Genomic DNA, 25,151 nt, shown 5'->3' with positions numbered 1-25,151 from the left:
TTGACCGGAGGGTTGTGGGTTCAATCCCCAGTGGGGGACACTGCTGTTGTACCCTTGAGCAAGGTACTTTACCTAGATTGCTCTAGTAAAAACCCAACTGTATAAATGGGTAATTGTATGTAAAATAATGTGATATCTGTATAATGTGAAATAATGTGATATCTTGTAACAATTGTAAGTCGCCCTGGATAAGGGCGTCTGCTAAGAAATAAATAATAATAATCTAAATAAGCAGTGCCATCTACTGAGCAAAACATGAACTGTCATCTACTCAAAAAAAAAAAAAAGTGTAATTTACTAATTTTGCATTGTTATTGTTAGTTGTCACTGATCTGTCTTAAACAAAATTCCAGTAGCAGAAATAATTGTGATCAGTGGTATATAGGGGGTATTTTTAATTTGCTTCTGGTTATGTAAGGTTTTGCAGCAAACAATAAGAGTTTAAGGCTGGAATGCATGGCAAATTGCACTATATTAGTTGAGTTTTTTTAATCAAAGCACTCTTTCTTTCAACACAGTAAATCTGAGAAGCTAAATGCATGCAATCAACCTTACTGGGAATATACTTGAAAAAAAACTTCTAAGTTTATTCAGCCACAGTACAGCTGCTGATAGTATACACCAATATGTACAATTTCTTGCATTTCTGTGCTTTAACCGTGCATCTTAGCTTTGACATACTGTCACCATGCTATGACTCTTTGCAATGCTTGTAGCATGGTATACCACAGTAAACAATTTCCCTGTGGCGAGAGAAACAAAGGAGACACAGTGAATGGAAGTATGTTCTTTAGTTTTACAATGCAGGTATTACCAAAAACACTTGTCTGCTTGACATATGTCTACAACCGCTATCACACTTAAAAACAATGTAAATATCAAGCTGACTTTGTTTTGTAAGTACTATAGGACAGGGGTTCAGACATCATCTTGGCTCAACGCCTCCCATTACATTTGATCTCCTGACTGAGAACCCCAGAATCTATAGAAATGTTTTAATGTAGAAATGCACGTGCTGTTAGCACAGGCCTCGGCTGAAGTCAAGGTAGAAAGTGTTCCATTCGAAATGCAGTAACCCTAAACAGAACAGCAATGTTCATGAGAGTGAACTGACCCCCTCGCCGTGGGAACGCTGCTTTGGGAGGTATCAAAGTTGTCTGGGAGAAAATATTTCTGAGCAACCCAATTAGAACAAACCTGGACCTGTGGTCTTGTGTGAGCAATTAATACAACAAACACTAAACAATCTGCAGAGAAAAAAAAGGCTTTTTATTTCATACACATCATCAAAAGGTAACAGTTTTTTAATAAGCAGTGGACCCTGCACCATTTGTAGCATCAACTGTTGTTTTTAAGACCATTGGTTTGTTTCATTGGACAGTACCTGGTTTGTTTTTATACTTTGCACTTTTACACCAGAGAGGTTGGCACTCATTTAACATGTAGATGTGTTTTATATTAGCTGGCACGTTAGGATGAAAAGGGTTTTTTTATGCAGTTCTTTTACTGCAATCAAGCTTGTATCTGTAGAGGAGAACCAACTATAGTATAAATCAATGGGACGAATCCCTTTAGTTTGAATATATAATTTTATATATCCTTTTGTCTTATTGCTGTGGTATACTAGAAGTACTCCACCCCCTTCTAAATACCGTAGCTTGACAGATTTAACGGTGTGTGGAAATGTGTCCTTTAAACCCGGTTAGATCATCTGTTACAATGATTTAGAATAATTATTGCTGGAACTGTTAGAATAATGTACCATTCAAATAATGTTTTAATCTACCATGTAATGTATAAGTTGTACGTCATCATTTATTTTACTTTAAAACTATGGATATTGAAACTTAATTGTCTAAATGTTTACCACTGTGTATTTCCATGTCGCATAACCTGAACCAAAAGGCAGCTGTTCCTTCAAGTCCACTTTTAGTGCTAAATAAGCTGGCTTAAACAGCAAAGCAGTGAATATTGTCCTTATTGTCTTTAAAGCAGTAAAACTGTGTCACAGCCAGAAGGTCATTTGGAGTACTAATTCAAACGCCTTGACTTTTCAGCCACAGTAATCCATGAATGCAATTGGACCCTGCAGATAAGCAATCATTCTGGAAGCTTGTTATATGGGAAGCATGGTACCCTTTATCACAGAATGAAATCAACACATACTGGAATATGAAGGGCAGGTAAACAGACCCATATTAAATACAGGGCACTGTCACTCTATAGGGTTAACATTGAGTATGGATTCCAGCCCTGAAACACACAGGATCATACTTGTAGTTCTATACGTTTTCTAACAGGCTAATGCTTATCATTATGAAAGGATTCATGTAATGCTTAAGGGCGGTTTAGATCTAAAATGCACCTATATTTTTCCAATTCACATCCGTCATTAAGGGAATACAACTTTTCTCTCTTGTAGAAAACAAGGCACGTCTATGGTGGCGTGGAACAAGGAGCTATGAGCCAATGTGTTAAGTGAAGTCACAATAAATATACACTTCCTGCAATCTCATTATATTAACAAAAAACAGCTACCAATAAAAATATATATTGTACTATGCTTAAAGGTTCTCCAGCATGCAGATTAGCCCGCTACACTTTTATCATTTACTAAATTTGTATGCAAACGCCAACTCTGTCTGCACTCATATTGTAGTTATATATATATATATATATATACATATTTCATACCAGTTGTAATGGTTAGTACAGTGAAATATGTGTGCATTTTTCTCCACAAAGCAAAGAAAACAGATACAAAAGAAACTATGTGATAAACAGAATGTATGTTCTGGGTGGCATATGCAAAATTTCTCATATCGCACTCTAAACCTCTGTATTCTCTATACACAAAATAAAATAAAACAAATTAATAAGCTAATAACATTTCTTCCCTCCTTTTAAATTATTTTTTGGCTCTTCTTTTATAGAAAAGAAATAAATGGTGCAACATCAAAAAATATCAATGCATTCAAGCACAGTAGAACTGGTTCTTATTATTTCAGTGTTCTCTCAGTGCCGTCACTTCTCCAGTTAACTGCAGTACTGGAGGTTGGCAGGAAGTGGCGCTGTAGTTTGATGAAGGGCGATTGCTCACTGCTGCTGTTTGGCTTGAGCTTCAGCTTCCTGCAAATGAGACAGTGGTCAGTTTGGAAACGTGAAGTAAATTGCTTAAGGGAGCATCTAGCTTTTGCTAAGGCCATTGTAGAGAGAAAACACCAAAACACGTCAAAGGCAGCATTCTGGAGCTTAAAAGCTGCTGAGAATTCTTATCCCATTTGAGATCAGCCATGAGAGTTTCTTTGTCCTTTCTTTTTGTTGCTAAGAATAGAAAACATTCCTATAGCTTTTACAGAATGCAATGATAAAGTGAATGAATGAGGGACTAAGTTCCTAGTTGGTTGTCATCCTGCCAATGTACTTGGGGTACATCTTTGGATGACTTGCTTATAAAATGAGTTCTGAGTGTAGGGTTAATGGGCAACATATGTCCCAACTTTCTCGATCATTATTTCTAGAACATGGATAATACTTTGGTTTACCACTGCTCTTGTCCGACAGGTAGCTCATTAAAGATATCAAGCTATTTAGTAAGCATGTCTGGGGTAAGTGGGGTACAAATGGGCAAAATAAACTTAAAAGAAAGTAAAAGAAAGCCGCTTTTTTACTAATTGCAAAGCTAATATTACCAACCTTTGACCCAGGTGGAGCAGTCAAGCCTAAAAACGCATACACGCAGTTGTCTTCCCTGGCATCGAAGAACGCTTCATAATTCTGAAAAGAAAAATAAAGAACTTTTACAATAAGATTGTTATGACCAACATCCAGTGACCCCCTCCAGACCAGAGAGAGAGAGAGGAGAGAGAGAGGAGAAAGACAGGAGAGAAGAGAGCGAGAGCGAGAGAGAGGGAGGAGAGAGGAGAAAGAGAGGTACGATTATTAGGTGATTATGAGGACCCTCTGTACACTGGTTCAATTTTCAAATTGCTTTCAACAGCACTGAGGACAGGACTCAAAGCCTCTGAGGTACTTATTGAGTGGGAAGCAGCCAGAAAAGCAATAAAACATTTCTGTATATCTTTACAATCCAAGACCGAAATAGCTCCCATCACTAGCCAGCCCTGCTTGCGTTATAAATGATTGTTTATTCAGTGTTTTTTGGGACAAGAACTATGCCTCACCCCACAGTACCGCTCCTCGTTGAAGATCTGAGGTGGCAGGGGGTTTCCAGTTGCAGGCCTGGAGTTTTCCGGAACGTTCTCTCTCATCCACTTCCTGTTGTCCTCGTTGGCTGCAATGTCACACTCCTCAAACTCAATCTTATTGACTGCCATGAACCCTATCACATCCTGCTGCTGCTTCTTAATCTGAAACAAGGAACACAGCAAGGGCAGTCAGTCAAGACACCGAACACAGCACAGGACCTGGTGGTACCAAACGGGAATATGTCTTAAATATGTGTCAACAAGTCATATGAACGTTTTATGGCAGCCTAGGTCAGCATCACAGAAACTATTGTGTTTATATAATTCTGCAAATATGAAGACTGTATGAAGCTGAAGGTTGTGTTGATGTAGCAATCCTGTTTCAATGAAAATAGGACTTTTTCCCTTTAAGGAACCTCCTGTATTATAGCACTGCTAGGCTCCAGTCCATGCTGTGCCTCCTGCTATTTGCTTCATATGATTTATGATTTATTTAAAAGGGAATTAATTCAATATCTGGTAGGTCCGCCCTGCGTTGTCATGCATTCAGAGACTTCACAATAAACATGTTTGTTAACAGCACAATGTTTCCATCTGCTGGTGCAATCTCCTGGCTGTTATAAGAGCCAGTTTTTTTTTTTTTTTGCTTCATTGCTTTACATTTTCAGAATCATTTCCCAAAAGAAACTGCTGGATGAAAGTGTCTCACCCTTTAGACATAACAGCTGTGTTCAGTTACATAACTGTGCGAAACTCTCAGCCAGATTGGTTATACACAAGCTGTGAAATGCAGAATAAAAACGAAACACTCCTATTGCATAGCAACTGGAGCCACGTGAAATTTGACAACCTATATACACATATCTGATCGTGAGGAATACAAATTTAAAATAATGGTACTGCTCTTCTTCAGCGACAGTAACACCCAAAATAGCCAGCAATAATCTTAGCTGGAATCGAGTGGGCTTAATTAATATGGAATCTTGAAGATGATCGTTTTGCAATTAACAAAAGCCTTTTTAATTCCTCACTCATATGTACTTTGAATTCTCTTTCACAATAAAAACTACTACAGCAAGACTCATATACCGTTAGCAATCGTAAAACATATACTGTAATTGAGATAAAAACCTCTTTCAAATTGAGGAAGTACATGCTGAAATGAAAGAAGTTTACTGTTAGCATTCAAGGTTAAAGAAAGTCATCAGTCTGCAAGCTTTGCTTTCCCTTAGTCTGTTACAGCAATATTTTCTGGTTCAACGCAGGTCAGTCATTTGAGATGTTTGGTATAACGTGCTTTTTTCAAAACAGCACTTTATATACACGTTATATCAGCAGTGTGGAGTAGTGGTTAGGGCTCTGGACTCTTGACCGGAGGGTCGTGGGTTCAATCCCAGGTGGTGGACACTGCTGCTGTACCCTTGAGCAAGGTACTTTACCTAGATTGCTCCATTAAAAACCCAACTGTATAAATGGGTAATTGTATGTAAAAATAATGTGATATCTTGTAACAAATGTAAGTCGCCCTGGATAAGGGCGTCTGCTAAGAAATAAATAAATAAAAATAAATAATATCCACTCGCCTACATGGCGAATAGACGTGAACTACATACAAGATGTATGGAATCATGTCATTACCTCCAACCCCTTTATCAAGGCAACTACTGAACGTCTGAAGATTGACAAACTTTCCAAAGAGAAAAAAAACATGCTGTTACAGTGGCTACTCGCCCAGACATGAATCAAATCAATGTAATGTTCTTCTTAAAAGCAAGTATGCTGTACAACACTTTGGGAGCACTGGGTTAAATAAAAGATGAACGAAAAAAAACGAAATAGTTCAGATGTCTCAAAAAAAAAAAATGAACACAAGACACGGGCGGGGGGGGCGGTTGCAATATAAGGGCTGTGTTAAAAAAAACGAAACTTTATTGCACCTTATAATGACATCTCAAATACAAAACACAAAATGCAACTTCTTTGTTTTAACAAAGTAAAATAATGAGAAATAAAATCGTTTTTTTTCAGTAATCTTTGTTTTTAAAATCAGATAGAATTACAGTCGATGTTTTGATAAAATCATTACTATTTAAAAATAAACATGTTTCTGGTTTTGTGAGTACAAAAGTGCTTCACAAAAAGTTTTATACAATTTTTTGAAGATTTCGTTTATCTTGAAAAATGCCTAGCTGTATATATAAGAGAGATGATAAAGATACTCCAGGCCATCCCCAAACTGCACCTAAAACAAGTTTAAAGTCCTATTAATCCATCCATCGCGCACTAGGGAACAGTTCATCAATATATACAGATGTTGCTCTCCAGTAACAGCAAGGCCATATAAGGACAAGCAAAAACACAGATCAGACCCACAGCATGCAGAGGGGGAGCAGGAGCCAGGCAAACACAAACCAAATATGGTAGGATTGTTGGAATCAAGTGTCAGAAATTCAGGAGGCTCACCATCCCCAGGATACAGCACTCTGAGATCCTCAGCAAAATCAGCGGGTTCCAGTGAATGAGGCTGGACACAACAGACACACCTGCCATGATGCTGCCCATGCATTCACAGTGTATAGAAAAACTTCTCATGAAAGGGTTATCAGACCACACCAAGTTTCACCTGCAGGATTGGATATAGCCAAAAATGCTAGTAACTAACTGATATGTAAATATTATATCCCAAAGGTAATTATTATGTTTTAAACAATTATAAATCGGCCTACTTACAAAAAAATCAGGTAGATTACTTCCAGCACAGCACCACAAGTGTTAAGGTCTGCCGCTGCTCATTAGTAGCCCCCTTCCAAGCCGTTTAAAGACTACTAGCAGGGCATTCCTTTTACAGGCAAGCCAACTACAGAGGGTTCATTGTACTGGAGCCAAGCTGAACTAATTTGCTAGGGAACTGAGCCAATCTGAGGCTAAAGCCGTATGCTTGCCCTTTTGTCTGGCGGTCCACAGGCCGCAGAAACAGCGACAGCCCAGCATCTACACAGCTAGCTCTGACCAGCAGCTGTCCCACAATGGCAGGGCTAAGTGAACATTTTTTATTTTTTTTTTTACTTGAAAAACATTTCTGGCACTGAAAGCTGTGTTTCAGTTCACACAAGGAACATGCAATTAAATTGTCTTTTTTTTTTTTTTACAACTTCATTGCTGGTAAAATGTGATGGAGCAGAGGCCCGGGAGATTGGAACTCTGTGAGGGACCGAGTCTCAGAGCACACAAATGAGGTCATGGATTTAGTGGCTGTAAAAAGAGCCTGACTGCGTTAGAACCATGGAGACAGAAGCCGTGTTCAACGCAGGTACAAATACAGTTGAGAAAAGCTGGTGCCTGGGGCTGTAACGCACAAATAACAAAGTATAATTCAGCATGAACAAACTTCGTGGGAGCAATCAAGATGTTACAATGTCTGTGTAGGAAAGGAAAGTACTGGGGTTGGCACCACTTCCTCTTTACAGTTAGTATTCACTACCTTCAATTTCACTGCACATTGTTTAGTTTTAAATGTATCCTGCCATCTGCTATCACACTATAGAGACACTTGCTGTGCAACAGGAATTGGGAGCCCGGACTGAGCCTCAATCTCACAGTTGCTGTCAGATGAGGACCTCATACCTGTTACACAGGAAGTTCATTTATAATGAGGTTATGGCAATAAAATAAGACTAAACCACAACTTAATGGGGACATACCTGAAAACAGTCAAGGCAAAACACAATTTAAAAAACAATCTAGATTGCCACACTTAATTGACATCTTTGCTATGTTCTTTTATCATATTACTTCAAACAGTACACTATTAGATTGGATTTTGAAGGAATGGAACTATTAGTAAGGTGAGAATTGCAATGCAGTAACGGTTACATGCTTGGAAACAAGCCCCAAAACCAACAAGAACGTGAACAGGAAACTGAAACATGAGATGGACGTTATCTCCTGAGACATGGCTACAGGAGGCAGAGTCAGTTAATAACTCTGAAACAAGCCGAAGACAATGAGAGAGAGAGACAGCACAGAAAACAGCCAATGCAGACAGGTACTTTTTCATGCAATTTCAGTGAATTTCTGTAATATTATCTTCTACCCACACAAAGCACTACTTTGTGTTTTAAATTATAGACCACAGCCACTTAAATGCACTCGTGTGTTTACAGTAAACAGTGAATAATTACTGATTTGCTTCCATGAGGCATAGTGCAGCTCCCAAGGTGTGCGATTTGCTTAGGCAGACCCCCCCCCCACCTTGTGGTATTCTGGTTAATGAACCAAGGTGTGCAATGGACCGTGGCACATACTTGAAAATTGGGTTTTGTTTTGGCAATGATTGTATGGATGCAAATAAATTAACTTGCAAGGTGTGGTTTGAAACTTGTGTGAATCCTCAGAGTTTTCACCTCACATCATAAAGCATTAATTCAAACACACTGTGCTGTTAAATAATGTGTTTATAGCACCACAATGCCAAAGCAGCACTGTCATTTTGATTTAATCCCAGGCACTGTGACTCTTTAGTGTGCCTTGTAATTTCTTACAATGCAACACAGGACTCCTCAAACATACCCCGCTGTCTGTAACATCCCCACTACCCAACAGCGCCCCCTGCTGCCAGACATAAGAGCACAGTGACATTTGGTTTCTAATGAAGTACACAGAAAATTGACGTTCTCAGATGTTCTCATTTCAAGCTGCACAGTAGAAACACTCCCCAGCCATGTCCTCACTGGGAAGCAGCCAAGCAGACTTTGCTAAGTTGTCAGCCAAACGAAGGCCTCGAAATTAAGAGGTATGGAGGACAGTGCACAGGACAGGGGTGTGTGTGTGTGTAGAGGATCTGTTGGGATGTGCTGATTTTTCAGTCCAGCACACCCAGGATTGAATGTATTGCTCTTCTCGACAACCAGCTGATTGCCTGCTCAAATGTTTTATCACAAAGGTCACTGAAACGAAAATGTTTTATCTAGTCTGCAATCTATAATCTCTTGCAGGAGCTTTACCCCATTGAAAGCCATCATATCAATCAATAAACCTTGAAACATAAAGCATTTTTTAAGAGTGTGGAGCGCACTCTACACGACCAGTGATTTTCCACTTCAAGATCTGTCATATCCACATTCTTTAGTTATATTTATTTATACATCACACATGCTGGACCCTTTGTGGTCCTGGCAAACACTATTCTTTTTTCAAAGGATCAGCCCAACTTTATTACCAACAGACCCAAATCAAATGCAATTGATTTCAATATAGTTTTAATTCATATTAATTTGCATGTTGCTAAGTGGGAGTTATAGCCATATGCACAGAGCCTGGGCTGTTCAAATTAGAGTGTACTGTGATAAAATGTGTTTTACCAATATAGTGTTAGCAAATAAAAAACAGACATATGGTATAATTTCAAAGCCTATCCTCTCATTTCTACAGGGGATTAGAGAATGCGAGATCCGGGTCTAGATATATCTGCACTGCATTCGAACACGCAATGTAACACTATGATGTGTTAATTCATTTCCACACATTTCAAGTCTAACCACATTGCACAGTGCTATATTTATAACACAGAAGGCACGGTGGCAAAGTAAATAATTAACTCTGAAAAACGCACCAAAGTAAAATGTATGTTGGCTGTAATAGCCACAGTTTAACATAACACATTAACTAGCATTTATATTCAAATTCTTTTTCCGGTTAGCCTGCCTTATTTTGAATGCACAGCAGAATAATATTATTCACAATGTTACCCTTGTGAGAGTATTGAATTAAAAAATTCAAAAATGCTGTAGAAAATTCCAGAAAGCTTGTTTACCACTCTATTTCCATATATAATTCCATAGGATTCAAGCAAATATGTGTTTTCTTACAGAACAGCATAATTATGCAGAAAGACAATTCTAAGGAATATGTTTGGGGGGAGGGATTCCAGGAATTTCCAGCAAAAATACAGCAGGAAATACCACAAGCCCCCCCACCCCCACAAACTGGAACAAAATAAACATGGAGTACCTCAAAAACTATCCTGCTACAGACACAATAAAGCTTTTGGTATAGTCAACTCTATTTGCAGTCAGTCTAATTTAATGTAACTGCCTCCCTTGGCTACTCTGTAATGGCATGCAACAGAAAGATTTGCTCCCTCTGGAGACTGGAGACCAATCACCGCGGGTTTAATCAGCTTAAACCGTCTTATAACCTCGCTTACAAGATGGCATCTGATACTCCTTGAGGAATTTGGTTTGAAAGTTTTTTCAGGTGGTCACACCAGGAATCAGACTGAGCGGTAGCTTCTTCATCTGCCCCATTTAAATGAGGTACAACAAAGAACAAGCTATACACGAAAACATGAAACTCAAAACGGCTTTCTATCGCTGATCATGGAGTTGGCCTTCATTTTAAAAAGCGGCTGATTCTGACATTCTGTAATTTAATGTAACTTCCTCCCTTGGCCCAAGACACTTAAAAGAAAATGCTGGGTCTCTGTGGAGAGTGGAGAGTGGAGACTGACCACAGCATGTCGTGTTTGACTTGACAGCTCTCGTCTCTAGCAGGCGGTCATATTTATTTTTTTCAAAACGCAGGAAATCTTGAAACAGGTCTTGTTTTCCCGTAGGTACACACTTTGTTTGTATAGTAGATGGCAATGAAAGCAAATAAAAGCCTTACTGTTTCCATGTTAGAGTAAAGCAGATATTAAGTCAGCCAGACATGTATATGTCTATGTGTGGAGTATCAGCCCTTGAACGTGCACATAAAGGCTGCTTTAGTGAACACCTGGTTTTAGTTTCATACAAAGCCTTTATTCATGAAACCCACTAACAATGGCAATCTGATTAAATTAGCATGCAACTGCTTTTGATTAAGGTAATGGTTTTATTCTGAATGCAAAGCAATGCTAGGAGGCAATGCAAAACCTGTAACTGAAATAAGCTGCCTTTGATACTGCTGGTCGGGCAGGAACAAATCACAAGCTGTGAACTTCCTGGTATGTAGTCTCCACACTTCTACACAGGCCTGGATACCAGACTGCAGAGAGCAATATCAAACTCACATGCAGTATATTCTGGTATATAGCCCGGAGGCAATCAAACTCACTAACAACAAGAAGAAATATCCAACAACTCAACTTCTCACGTTTGCTTAGTTTTGATGCCAAAAAAGGAAGAACAGAATATTGCAGTACATTTGAAAGCCTTTCTCTTTGTTTAATTCAATGCTGTATGCTTCTCTATTGTGATTATCATGTAAACAGAATAAAAAGATATTGTCCTCTGTAATCCTGATAGAAATGCTCTACTGTAGACTGCATTCTGTTCTGCAGGGTACTTGCATTCCATCCCATCAAAGCTCTGAGTAGGATGGAAAGTTCCTGAAGATTTCTGAGGCCAACTAATTCTTCAGCATAAAAAAGGAAAGATATTTAATGTATACAAGTGACACGGCATAATGTTTTTAGTGCCCAAAGTTACACCCAGCACAGACCACAAGTTGGTAAATAGTTCTGTATGATATAGTTAGGCCTACACATATTCACAGAATGTGGTTCTATTCCTGCTCATCTTTTATAATTAGGCTTTGCCTGACAGACAAACTGGAAAAATACTAGTTTGGAGTGACTTCTGGGTAAAGAAAACTTAAATTAGAATCCCTGTGCTATGCAAACAAGGCGTCACTCGATACAGTTCGTTTTTGACATGTTGCCACCTCTCTGAACCAAATCGATGTGTTCTGCTACTATTGCAGCAGTCTGAAGTTATTCGTTACATACTGGGCTCTGTAAACAAAACTTTAAATCACAAGTTAATTATTTCCCATAGAACAGGTTAAAAAAACACATTAAAACGGGATACTCTGCAACTGTGTGCACCATACCTCCAAGCCAGAGAAAACAAACCATCCTGAGGCCAGATGCAAAGCAAACCTATCATGCAGACAGCCCATGGAACTGAATGCCAGTTAGTTAATAAAACCTACAGAGTAACAGAAGACAAACAGGTCCCTGGCTATGTGTGGCTTTACCAGATTGGCTCAGACTTTTAAAATGAATACTGCACTTAAGGGACAACCCCGTGAGCTTTGCAAAGACCTGTGATATGCTGGTGGGTTTTGTCTAACCCCACAGGGCTTCATAAATGGCTTGCTCCCATATCAACCAGACTGTCCCGAGGCTTGCGTGGTAGAACTTGCTCAACGCACCTTATTTAGCATTCCGCTGTGGAGCCATCCACACAGTCCTGTTATTCCATAGATAAACAGTAACATAGCTAACTACCTTGCAGAGTCTATCTGCTTAAGATAGAAATACAATGTGTGTTTATATTGTAATAACCGAGTCTAATTGCAGTGCACATGCTACGCTATTAGAAAACACAGAAATAATTAGATCCATACCAAAATTCGATCAGGATTAAAGGCTCAGGCTTCCATTCCAATAAGTTAACCATTATTATCGACTGGAAGTGGACGCAGTTTTATAAATGCAAAATCTTTTTGTCATCCAAATGTTTTCTTAATACTAAACCTGAAAAGTTAAATGCATTAAAAAAAAGAACAGAATTGAAAAATAACTTCTCTCGTTGTTATCTTTCATCTTCACGTTTCTTTAACTGCCACATAGTGGTTCGCTATATAAATTGCCCATATATAGAAACTGTTCTCTTACCGATGTTGACCCAGAAGAGGATGCTATATAAACTTTGATCACCATGGTTTCCTTTGGTTTTTGTATGTTTCTTTCAGGAATAAATGCAAACAATACGGATCCTTGCAAAAATTAATTTGGAACTTAAAAAAAAACAAAAAAGTTGAAATTTCTGTTGACTTCACTCTTAAAGGTAGAGGGTGAACGACGCAGTTATGTTCTTGCAAACGCAGCTGCTCGTTGCTGGACTGCGTATGCTGTGGTTGGTATGCTTCAATTTGAGCCCCTCCTTCTGGCAGTGCAAACTCTCTTAGCTGCTGCTGCTGTGCAACTGTTTTGACTGCAGGAAAAACCCTTTTCAGTCAGGAAGCCGGAGAAATATTTGCATAATTTCTGAAACCATCACATCAGTCGGCAGCGAAGTCGCTGCTGGCCAGCAACGCGAGATCTTGCCTCCTATTTGCTCAGCACCAATAACATTTTCAAGTGAAAGGATAAAGGTTAGATTAATTTCAAAGAGATTGCGACTTGCATTGTTTTTAACAAGTCGGTGGGTAAACTTGTTTGTTCAATGAACGAATGGCTCGCTTATCTACTCAGGTTAAGGTTCAGTACTGTTAGAAAAAAAAAGGTGGCTCTTTCAGCCTGAAATGGTTTTTTCCCTGTCGACCACGTTCCGAGCAGCATGTACAACATACTACGGCTTATCTTTACTCTGCGTGTTGCACTGTATGTCTCCTGCAATTTGCATGGACAACACTTAGAAACGCCTGCAAGACGTGAAACACTATCAGGTGTACACAGACGCCCCTCAAAGCACTGATAACTCTCATTCGAATGGAGTCATTGACATGATGTCTTCTGCAATATATAAAGTCTGCATATCCCTATTTTGCAACAGTTTCAGTCACAATGGGCAAGATAGTAGGTCTGACAGACTTTGCTAGTGACAGGAGCTCCTGTATACTGCAGAGAAACAGACCTTGATGGAATTAGAGCCAGCTGTTAATCCGAACAATCTAAGCATCTTGCCATGTTGAGTGGGTGAATTCTTGGATGCCCTTGTTGGTCATGTAACAGACTATGAACAGTGCTGTGGTGCCTTTTGGAAGGAATGCCACATTCTAAATCTGTCAAGTTGCAACTGTTGGCTAAAAACTAAATTCAATGAGGAAAAAGCAGCACGTGTGTAAAAGTACAACATCAAATGAAAACATGAAAACTGGAGCAATGTGATTGCGGATGTGTATCAGTCAGCATTGTTGCTCTCTCAGAGATAAAGTAAACAGGAACAGTGCAACAGCCACGGGGGCTGAGAGAGCTACTGTCATTTCTCTGGAAAACCAAGAACAGCTTTACAATAACAAAACTAACTAAACTCTCCAAATAAACCAACCTGAAACTTCACATTTGAATACAGCATTAACATGCTGCTATGAAGTTATTTAATTGTGTGGTTGCTGGTAGGGGGACCCTATAGGAGATTATTTTAATGTTTATATATTATTGTTGCTGTGACTGGTGTCCCATGTGATTTTCAAATCAAATATTTTGTGCTGTTTAAACTAATAATGAGCTGTGATGGTCATGCCATGCAAACTGACATTCAAATCCAGCACTCACTACAGATTTACTGGGTGTGTTTGTGTGTGAGATTAGCATGTTAAATCCCTTTCTGTTAAAAAAGCAGAGCTTTTACATCCCGCGTTGCATTAAACTGGACCCCTTTGTCAAGGACACTGGCTGTCTTCAGCTCTGAGACTTGGTTTGAATCCTAAGGGAGGAAGAGCAAAACCAGTCCGCCATAGAAGCTGCAAAACCCATTCACTACTTCACTGTACATTCAAGCTATACCTCCGGACCACAGCATGTTAAAGGAACCATGGCCAGAGCAGGGCGAGTATTTAAAGAGTAAATGCCAGCAAACTGAATTTTCTTAGTTTTTTTCTCCCTATACTTTTCTTTGATGTCCTAATTGCAATCGCGTACCTAAATACTGTGTTGCCTTTATTTTGTGATGTCTGTGTGAAGGTGCTTTCACCTGAGCTACTCTTCAGTTCTATCTGCCAGATATATATATACAACAGACCAGAGTAGCACAAGTATCTTTATAGAAGGGGCCAGCGCCATCGTTTAGATAGATGCACACAATGCTATTAAGGTACAATACAGATACTTGAAAACGTGTGTGTATATATATAGGATATATATATATGATGGCAGCAGTGTGGAGTAGTGGTTAGGGCTCTGGACTCTTGACCGGAGGGTTGTGGGTTCAATCCCTGGTAGGGGACACTGCTGCTGTACCCTTGAGCAAGGTACTTTACCTAAATTGCTCCAGTAAAAACCCAACTGTATAAATGGGTAATTGTATGTAAAAATAATGTGATATCTTGTAACAATTGTAAATCGACCTGGATAAGGGCGTCTGCTAAATAATATATATATATATATATATATATATATTCTTAATAGTCACGGATTTCAATTTTCAATATTACCTTTGGTTTTAACTTTGTTCTTTTTAAATATTAATCACAAAGAATGGAAATTTGATCTACAATCTATTATTATGGTGTTGTACCTCCACTTTCATCGATTGGGATCAACGTTGTGACGTTTGGGAAACTGATCCCGGAGGTAGCACCAGTAATAGAAATACTGGTAATTGTATTATAAAACAGTCGATGTGCGATGTTAGCTAAGTGTTTTGGACTTTATATTATTAATAATAAATCATATATATATATATATATATATATATATATATATATATATATATATATATATATATCAGTAGTAAACAATAATATATGTTATTGTTTCCTCAGGCAACATCTAACGAGATGTGACTCTGTCTACCCACCTGGAATCAAGATGAGAGGATTGATTTACTTATTTGCATTTGAGACCTTGGCAAAGATACAACAACAAAACCATTGCTGTGTTATTGTCAAGTACATAATGGTCTTTGCATAGAGTGCTTATTGCACCGGGTGAAACAATGGCTTAGCCTGCCAGGTTAGGATTTATTGGTTTTAATATGTGGGGAGTACACCTTAATTGAATAAGATAGTAGTATTATATGCACTGTCTTTCATAATGAGTATACATAATAATTTAAAAAGCTGTTATAATTCCAGAATTACTCAAACAACAATAGGAACAGTAGTAATGATTTGAGCTAAAGAACTGCTGCCCTCTGCTGGAATCATTGTAAAACTACAGTTTTGTAATTATGCCACCATTTAATTATGCAGCGGAGTAATTTACAAAGGGCAAACTAATTGGGAAAAAAAAAAATAATAATTTAGGAAACCCACACATAAGATATTGTTCTTTTTGTTGAGTAAATGTGTTGGAACTGGAGAGACTCCCTTGTATAAAATGTTATATAAAATATACATTTGAGTTCTTCTTTAAACTGATTATTAAAAAAAAAAAAAAAATGTAAACCAAAAATCGGTGCTTGGGTAGAATAATGTTATGGGTTAAAAATCTATTCTGGTGTATTACGCTTCGCTGGCATTCATGTTGTAAATAAAAATAATCTCTTTCAAATCCATAACAGCTGCAAATGTTTTGTTTACATTAAAACATATATTATATATTTAAATAATGAAATAAAGGAACACTATTTGTAACTAGTTACGTGTTTACATTTTACACGTTTCATCTTTTGTTGTAATGATTCGTTATAATTGAAACATAGTTTAAATTTTGGGAATACAAATGACATGACAGTTGTGTGGAATGTAGAACATTTCGTTGATGGAAGTTAAAATGTATCTGTTTACTATTGCATCTATCATGTTTATGTGTCCTCTTTGGGTTTAAATACACACAGATGGGGGGGACACTCGGGGGATGATTTTTGTGTTGTTTTATTTTTTAATTAGAAGGTTTACATTTGTATTTTTGCCTACTCCCATTGAATAAACGAATTAAAAAAAGAAAATAGAGTTTGTCACAATTGTTTAGGGAAACTATTACATCTAAAACCGATTGACAATAACAATGAACATGCATTCATAAATTCTGCCACTAGGACCGCTACTGAGGCAGCAGTCATTGGTTTTCTGCCATCGGGGGCACGAATAGGATCGTTACTATCAATCCTAAATCCCGTCTGAAGCGGGATTCAGTTGTCCTTTCGGGGTTTTCCGACTGAGGAATTTGTATTATACGTCGAACAGGAATGTCAACTAGACTGGGCGCCATGTTGGATTACAAACAACCAAAATATCTGAATAGATTATTTATTCTTTCAGTAAAATTCTGTAACAGCTCTGACAATGTCCATTTCTTTCAAAGCTGAATTTTGAATCAATATACGTTGCTGACTGTTTAACACCATAACACCACCCTAAACCCTACGTGTAATATAAACTACGCCAGATGGTCTTTTCTTAATGGTAATAACTCAATCCCTTTAATTCCACCCCATACGATTCAGCATTTCGCGCGTAAAAATTCCCGGTGCTGAAATTCCAGCTCGATGCAGCTCAGCGTGCAGCCCGCGGATTGGTCGCCTACAACATCCATCACCGTTTAGCCGCGCCCCTCCCCCATTCAACCACAGGGTTTTAATGTTGGAGTGTTTTTACTACTGTATTTAGTAAAGGGGAGCATTTGTAGTTTACATGCAGTAAACACTCAATTGCAGTACAGGTTTTTACTTTTATTTTTAAGAGGCCAGTCAGGAATCCAACATGCCCAAGAGAAAGGTATGTAAAAAAAAAAAAAAAATGCAGGTTCACTTTTCTTTTTAGAAATCAAAGAAGCGCATTATGTAGCCTGTGAGACATCGGTGATTTAATTCATTAAAAACCCTGTGAATTTTATCAGGGTAAAAAGAAGGACTTGTAAAAATAAAAAAATGCATTTAAAAAACATCTTTCCCGCATGTTTTGCATGGGAAATGCGTTGAAATGAAGGTGTTTCTGTTTCGCGTAGCAGTAGACGTCCGAGTGTCTTAAGGTTAGTCTCCATGCTGGATACAAACACGGCAGCCATGGTCTAATTCAGATACTGTAAACTGTTATGATAGATAGGCAGAAGGCAAAGACATGTTGTTTTTATACAGGCACAGTCCTGTTGTATAAAACTAGACGCTGCACAAATTTTGCGCAGTGTTCACTTATTTAATATTTTACGCCCGAGTGTGTTTTCCGCTTTCTGCACATTTAATTTTATTACATTTTCTTTGTTCGTATTTGTTGTGGCAGATGGTCGTTGTAGTTGTTTAAAGACGCTAGGTGGCGCGAAATATTGCTCTGTTTACGAAAGGAAAACAAATGCACGAAATAGCGTTGTGTGTGCGTTTAAAATGTTGCTTTAAAAAGGAAAGACTTCACTACGTGTTGATGAAAAAATAATGTCGTGAAAACAATAAACATAAATAAATTGCGTTCGATATTAACACCAGTGAATATTATTAAAAATAAATAAATAAATCGTTAATGATAAAGAACCCGGCTACTTAACAGCCACAATAAAACACATTTCTCCTCACTGCAGAGCATTAGACTTTTGGTTTTGTACCAGAATGCTAGTTTAAATCTGTGGTGGCGCGAAGCATTGTGGGATGGAATGAAACCCTACCTGCAATACCTGACCTCCCACATAAGCTTAAAGTTGAAATGACTTATTATCAAGTATTTATTACACGCTTTCATCCCCCTTTCAAAGCACTTGTTATTCGTGTAGTTTGTTAAATAATTATTTCTTATTCTCTAAGTTCGAAGTACCAACGATTTTTACGAATAAGCCACATGGATGGGCAAAAATAAAACCCAATCCAATGTTAAATGATTTACTTGTATTTAATTTTATTTATTTATTTTGCAGGCTGGAACTGAGGGAGAGGTGAAAGAGGAGGTAAGTTTGCTTTTAACTCCTTAACGAAATTTTTAAAAAAACGATTGTCAACAGTATTTTTTTTTTAAAAAGTATTTTCATTTGAAAAAGTATGGCATTTATCTTCAACTTCAAAACGCGTTGTAATACAACATATCAGGGATGCAAATAAGACTCCCATTGCATAGCAATTTGCCTCCTTGTTTTACTATGTTAGTTTAATAAGACACTGAGCTTGTTAAGTAAACACTATGGCTAATCAAGCTCTTATTAAAACCTGGAATGGGTAAATCTGCTGTGCATTTCATACAGTACCAGTAAGAATGTTTGTACAGTTTTAGATACTAGTCGATAAGGTAGCCCTTACCTGATCTTTAAGAACATCTGAAAACCTACCAGGAATTATTATTATACAAGTTGTGTGAAGCAGAAATAATAGAGAGATAATGTATTCTTTGAGTAGATGTTGTTTGGTGAGGCTAACCTGTTTGTTACATTTCCACAGCCTCAGAGGAGATCTGCAAGGCTATCAGCAGTGAGTATTGCATTTATTCTCCTCTCTTGAAAAGTCTAGAACCCTGTTTTTTTTTTTCATTAAAAGGGGAGGAAAAAAACAAACCAACATAAAGTGTATTAAACTAGGCAGAAACAGCTGAAGGTTGGAGCAATTAAATACTTGCTTGTTTTTTGTTTTTTTGTTTCTTTTTAGTTTTATGAATTTAAATAAATACATAATGATAATAAACATTACCATCGTCATTTTGGTCAGCCAAGGTCACATTTACAGGTGAAGTCACCATTTTGACATTATTTTACTTGTTTTTTGTGGAATAGCAGCCATTTTGATTTTAAATGCAAAACTTTTTTGACATTAGAATTTATAAATGGAAAATTTGTTTTTATCTACCCTTACATTAAAAAAAAACATACATTTTCATTACAAAATGGCCATCGTTCTTTGAGCTCAGTTCACAGTGTGACTTATGGGTACCATGTCCGTAATTTGAGCCTCAATTGACTGGAGCAACGTGTGTATGTTGATGTATATTGTATATTGATCGGTATTGTATGTGGCAGGGCTTGCTATGATAACACTTTCTTTTAATTGTCCAAATCATGATTTTTCTTTTTCTTTTAGAAACCAGTACCCCCCAAGCCTGAACCAAAAATTAAAAAGCCAGCAAAGGTACACCTGTCTGTCTGTCTGTTTGTTTGTCTATCTGTCTGTCTGTCTGTAACTGAGATCAATCTCGTCGCTCACTGAACATCACCCGTGGCAGAAGCAGCTGTAGTTTACTGACCCTGCTTTTTTACAAGGGAATCCTGTCAGTGGAGGTTCGGCCAGTTCAAGTTTGCACCAAGATGGCACTTGAAACAGACATAAGCATTAAAAGAGTACCACCAATCATTAGATCTATTAAAGCACAAATACTATTAATAATGCAACCTACCGTCTTTAACCAGCCTTTAAGAATGAATGGACCTACATGTTCTGTGGTTTACTGTACTTAAATATCCAGCTGTAAACTTTTACCAAAACTATATCAGTCACGTTTCACTGCATGTGAATGTTTGTTTAGTGTTTATTAACTGTATCATGGACCATTGGTTTTTCACTTATTGTAAGCAACTATTGGGGGGGAAACAAAGTAGACTTCAAAATTAGTAGCTACTGTTCACATTAACATTCTGTCAAAACAATGTGAGTAGCTATTGCTACCTAAAATGGTGGCTTTCATTTCCAAAATGGCTGCCAGCAATTTTTGGCATGCTGGTCTATGACCAAATGATTGACAAACATAAAATGCAAAATTTCCAATATATGCAATGGTTATTAAAAATAATAATAATAAAAAAAAAACTGAAGTCAATATACATTTCAAAAGAATATATAAAAACATGTTTTTTAAGGTCTATTAGGTATTTTTATTTGCAGTTTCTTTACAGTAGAGAGTAGACTCGCTTATCGGATGGGATCAGACCCTGTAATAGACCAATAAATAGTTGCCAGCAATACAAGGATTTGAGCAAAAATACATTAATTGTAGTTAAAACACGTTATACTAGTTTTACTGGAAGTTTAATAAGAGTGTATGTGAAGGTATGGTGTGCAATACAAGACCCAGAAGTGTAGCAGGTTTAAAGCACCATGCTAACATCATATCAGAATGCTCAGTATGTATTACCATTAGATCATAGATCTCGCAGTTTCCATGATTAAAGCCCCACACATATATTTTATTGTAAGCTCTTAATTACCAAACGTACTGATGGTTCCCTGATGATCCCTGAACTACAGCACTTCCAGTGTGTCCTGCGTGCCACCTCATGATAAAGATTGCATGGACATTGGAAAAGCAGTCATTGGTCATAGAGGGCTTACTTGTAGGAGTTTTAAAATCACTCCAAGAAGCTTCTTGTATTGTCTCTCCTTCACAATGCTGTAACCAATCGCTGGTTTTCCTACATGTTTTCTTTGTCTCTGTTCCGATATGCAACCTTTTTAAGTGGAATGGGAGGATGGGCCGGAAATGCAGAAATCAAAGAGTGATCAGTGCATTTTGTTCATTAATATAAAAAAATACCATATTCATTTGAACTTAAGATGCACTTTTTTAACCTTTTTTTTGCTTCTCAGAAATAGCCTGCGTCTTAAATTCGAGTACAGTGTAGCGATGTGTGTATTAAAAGACATCACTACCCAAGTACACAAGCAGCAACGTGACTTACTGCTGAGAAAAGACTAGACCAAAACTTTACTGCCCGATCTCGAATCATCCGTGTCAGTTTTGTACAATACAACAGCGTAATTGAGGTTGTATCTAAAAATGCAGTACCATATTGTATGCAGCTTTTATACAGGAGACCTGTGAAGTAACATGAAGTCACATTAGGTAAGAATTAGAGAGCTGTGTTGCTAGTTCTGTGTATTTGAAGTTAACATGGCATGGTGATTAGTGTGTACATACTGTACTTGTCACTGTAGGGAAGGAGATCCTTGGCTCTACACAGGGATGTAATTACCCTTCCCGTGAAAGGGATAACTGTCGCTTCTCTGGTCGTCTGCTATACTGCTAAAACGTCTCAGAGATTTCTCTCTACGAATGTCAGTTTTTCGGTGGTTGGACAGAATGAGATTGAGCTCCCTTCAAGGAAACGCTAATTTCACGCCCTGTTGGTGCTCACGATTTAAGGCAGCCAATAACCATTTAGTGTTTAAACTCTTCAGAAAGTATTTAAGGTTTCTCTCAAATTAGAATTGCGTGGCTAAGTCTGCAGCCAACCTGTCAGATTTGGTTTTTTTTAGTAGTGCCTTGATTGCCACATTAAAGCTATACACTGTATTGGCTTCAGGTAAAATTAAAACCGAACACACCCATGGAGTTTGCATGAAGTGGTGGTCTGGAAACACAGTAAATACAGCCTGTGATCAGAGTTCATTAAAATGGGGCTATTCCATTGAAAAATATCCAAATTAGGCAGCATTATACAGGATCCCGTCTCTTATTTAAGTTGTTTGTAATGGTAAAATCATAGCAAAGGTCAGTCAAAGCATAAGCAAGCTTGGCACACCACGAGTATGGTAATGCATAGATTAGCCATCGTAAAGCACAGTAAAAAAGCATGGTATATTGCACAGGTCAAATTATGATAAATGAACAAACCAGTTTTTATTATATTTATTATTTAAGCAGCAAAAATCCATATATGTTTCAATTTTAAATAGAAAAACTCTGGGCACACTGCTTGCCTTTCCAGTGGAGAGCGGAATCTTGCTTGAGAGAAGAGCTTTTCCGTCCCTCGTGTTAAAGGTGCTAATGGAGTTTCCCCTCCCACAGAAGGTGAAGGCTGTGAACGATAAGAAGGAGGACAAGAAGGCGCCGGTGAAAGGGAAGAAGGGAGCGAAGGCAGAGGCAGACACAAACGAGGAGAATCACTCTGAAAATGGAGATGCCAAAACTAACGAGGTACAAGCAAACAAAGCAGTGAACTGGGACTGGCAGGGACGCTGGTGGGTGGATGGAGCTGGTGACAGTGTGAAGAGCCACAGCTGTCTTCTGTACTGAGGATAAGTCTTACTGATGAACTAGCGTGTGGCATCAACACTAGCCCACACTGTTGTTCCATGCACCTTGATTCAATACTGTTGTCTTTCGTTTCCTCATTCCAGTTGGTCAAGTGAAGTAATTTACTCTTGAAACTTATCAGACTCTACATTTTAAGCAGTATCGCTGCGATACCATAGGGATATTTTCATACAGTAGTAATATAAAATCTCACCAATCTTCATGTTAAGTCCCCCCTCTACACATTTTTTTTTTTTTTTCTACCCATGCTGACTGAAACAATGTTCCTCGCTGCAATAATTGAATTTGTGTGAACTGTGCTCTCTGTTGTGGCTGGTTAACGTCTCTTTCCCAGTTCTCTTTATCTAAACGTCTCTCTCCTTCCCTCCACAGGCACAGTCTCCTGAAGACTCGGAAGACAAGGAAGCCAAGTCTGAGTAGCCCCTCCCCCATCATCATCATTTCTGTTGTGTGGTACCCCAATCTCCATGATGTATTGTTAACAGAGGAATATTTTTTATCAACGATTTTATAAATACAGGTTTTTAGCACAAAGCTAATTAAGCAAGACCATTGCAGTGAGGTACATCTATAATATCTCTTCAATAAAAATAAAAAAAATCATTTTTTATTTGAGAATGAAATGTGGTTGTAACAGTTTGTTATGGTGTAGGGAAAGGACAGGTGGTAGATTTGAAATGTGAGTGTGTTGCTCCGAGGTCCTTTCCAAATGGCCCCATCTCCAATATTTTCCTTACATGTTCAGTGTATTTTTATTTATTTTTTTTAAATGGGGAAAAATCTGAAAGAGGAATAACGATGTACCAAACATTCCAGGAAGGTTGTGAGGGTTGACTTTGTAAACCGGGTTTAAAATAAACCATTTTGATAAAAACTTGCAGGATGTGAAAATAATAAGCAGGAAGAAAAAAACAAAATAACAATGTCTTTTCTTTTTTTTCTGATTTTTAAATCACGGTAAACAGTTTTTTAAAAATAAAAGTTTTAACATCTATTTAAATATGCAGGTGTCTGTGTGTTCCCACTCTTTTAAACATTAACTCTGGATGTATCTTAATAAAAAGACTCTGTGGAATTTTCCTCATTCTGTAGCATGTGTGATTGTTTCAAATTCTGTAGATGTTTCTGTAGCATGTCAGATCACCAGGAGCATCACACAGTAAACCTTTCAATTTTACCCCAAACCTTTAACTTAATCCTAACCTTAAAGTCAATATAAGTTTGTGGAATTTCTATTTATTCCCTCGGTGGGACAATCTCTTATACAACAGATGTTATCCAATGTGTAAATGCTCTTGGGAGACTTTATTATCAGAACAGCAGGTATTTGTTTCTTTATTCACACCCGTCGATGTTGAAGAAATCGGATTCTGTTCTTGAGCCTCATATCTCTTAAGTACAGTCTTGTGAAAACAAAAGAAGATCTCTGTATGCATGTACAGAGTAGAGGTGGTAACAGTTCAGAGTTTAAACGTTCTCCAAAAGTTACATTTTTAAATGTTATCAGAAACATGCATGTAAAATAGAGATGTTCGCTTTGTTACAGTAGTTACTATACATTGTAAGGTAATTGATTTAATATTCAGTATTTATTCCTAGTCCATTTCATATACACATTTGATCTGTACACATGTTGTCTCGTACACATTAATAATGTAGGCATTGATTTTAAACTCAGTTGGAGTGCTTCTTGTTCTGGGTTATCTGAGATGGTTTAAACTTTAAGAGTAAACATTTAGGAGTCTTGCACTCCCGATACAACGTAGTCCAAAATTCACTTGACCAAAAAAAAAGAAAAAGCAGTTGCCTTTGAGCTATCCGTCTTGGAATGAAGCTTTAGTAGACAGTGGTGAAGAGGGACTGGTATGGTTGACACCTTATAATGTAAATGATGCGCACCCATCACCCTTATCATTTGAGTCAGACCTTTACAGGATAGCGCATTGTCATGCATTTTCATAGAAAAAAACAAGCAAAACTGGATTTTTACAACCCACAGAAAGCCAGGGAAAGTCTGCATTAAATTATGAACAACAGTGGTAACATCTTGGATGTTTCTGGGCAGAGTTCCAGACCAGATGAGGGGTGATGACTAAAGCAGACAGCAACTTCTCTGCCTTGTGTTTAGGTAGTTGTGAGTGTCTGGCAGCCGAAGACCACAGCTGGCACTTGGGAATGTAAGAGGCGACCCAGTCAGAAAGATAGGTAGAACCAATAGAAAAGTACAGACAACAGACTGTGGAACCCAACAGGCAGCCATTGTAACTGAGCCAGAATTGGAGTTCTCATTATTGGAGTAATAGGACATTGTCCTCGCACAGTATTTCAGAAGATACCAATATTCAGGTGACACAT

At 37.9% G+C, this 25,151-nt stretch overlaps 2 protein-coding genes across 2 annotated transcripts; one reads left to right on the top strand and one right to left on the bottom strand.

The window, feature by feature from the left end:
• Positions 1-1,248: 1,248 nt before the first annotated feature.
• Positions 1,249-13,188, bottom strand: LOC131701711 (adapter SH3BGRL-like). The gene is made up of 4 exons (XM_059001329.1): positions 12,871-13,188; positions 4,185-4,370; positions 3,697-3,777; positions 1,249-3,129 (listed from the first exon to the last, which is right to left on the bottom strand). Exons 1-4 carry the CDS (start codon positions 12,913-12,915, stop codon positions 3,097-3,099), a joined length of 345 nt encoding a protein of 114 aa, XP_058857312.1. The 5' UTR covers positions 12,916-13,188; the 3' UTR covers positions 1,249-3,096.
• Positions 13,189-17,406: 4,218 nt separating this feature from the next.
• On the top strand, positions 17,407-23,880 carry LOC117430451 (non-histone chromosomal protein HMG-14A-like). Its single transcript, XM_034050484.3, has 6 exons — positions 17,407-17,576; positions 18,700-18,729; positions 19,214-19,243; positions 19,847-19,894; positions 22,548-22,676; positions 23,169-23,880. Exons 1-6 carry the CDS (start codon positions 17,562-17,564, stop codon positions 23,214-23,216), a joined length of 300 nt encoding a protein of 99 aa, XP_033906375.1. The 5' UTR covers positions 17,407-17,561; the 3' UTR covers positions 23,217-23,880.
• Positions 23,881-25,151: the final 1,271 nt, after the last annotated feature.

Source organism: Acipenser ruthenus, chromosome 26 (genome assembly GCF_902713425.1).
Source record: "Acipenser ruthenus chromosome 26, fAciRut3.2 maternal haplotype, whole genome shotgun sequence".
Classification (NCBI taxonomy): Eukaryota; Metazoa; Chordata; class Actinopteri; order Acipenseriformes; family Acipenseridae; genus Acipenser; species Acipenser ruthenus.
Note: the sequence above shows the minus strand (reverse complement) of the source record. Positions and strands in the feature narration are given on the sequence as shown.

What these genes read in the sequence shown, in the direction of transcription:
- LOC131701711 (XM_059001329.1), bottom strand. Translation starts at nt 12,915, where the DNA reads ATGGTGATCAAAGTTTATATAGCATCCTCTTCTGGGTCAACATCG. An exon ending in CCTCTTCTGGGTCAACATCG is followed by an intron (nt 4,371 to 12,870) that starts GTAAGAGAACAG and finishes TCCTTGTTTCAG; the next exon opens with ATTAAGAAGCAGCAGCAGGA. An exon ending in CTGCTCCACCTGGGTCAAAG is followed by an intron (nt 3,130 to 3,696) that starts GTTGGTAATATT and finishes TCTCATTTGCAG; the next exon opens with GAAGCTGAAGCTCAAGCCAA.
- LOC117430451 (XM_034050484.3), top strand. An exon ending in AGGGAGAGGTGAAAGAGGAG is followed by an intron (nt 18,730 to 19,213) that starts GTAAGTTTGCTT and finishes ACATTTCCACAG; the next exon opens with CCTCAGAGGAGATCTGCAAG. An exon ending in GATCTGCAAGGCTATCAGCA is followed by an intron (nt 19,244 to 19,846) that starts GTGAGTATTGCA and finishes TTTTTCTTTTAG; the next exon opens with AAACCAGTACCCCCCAAGCC.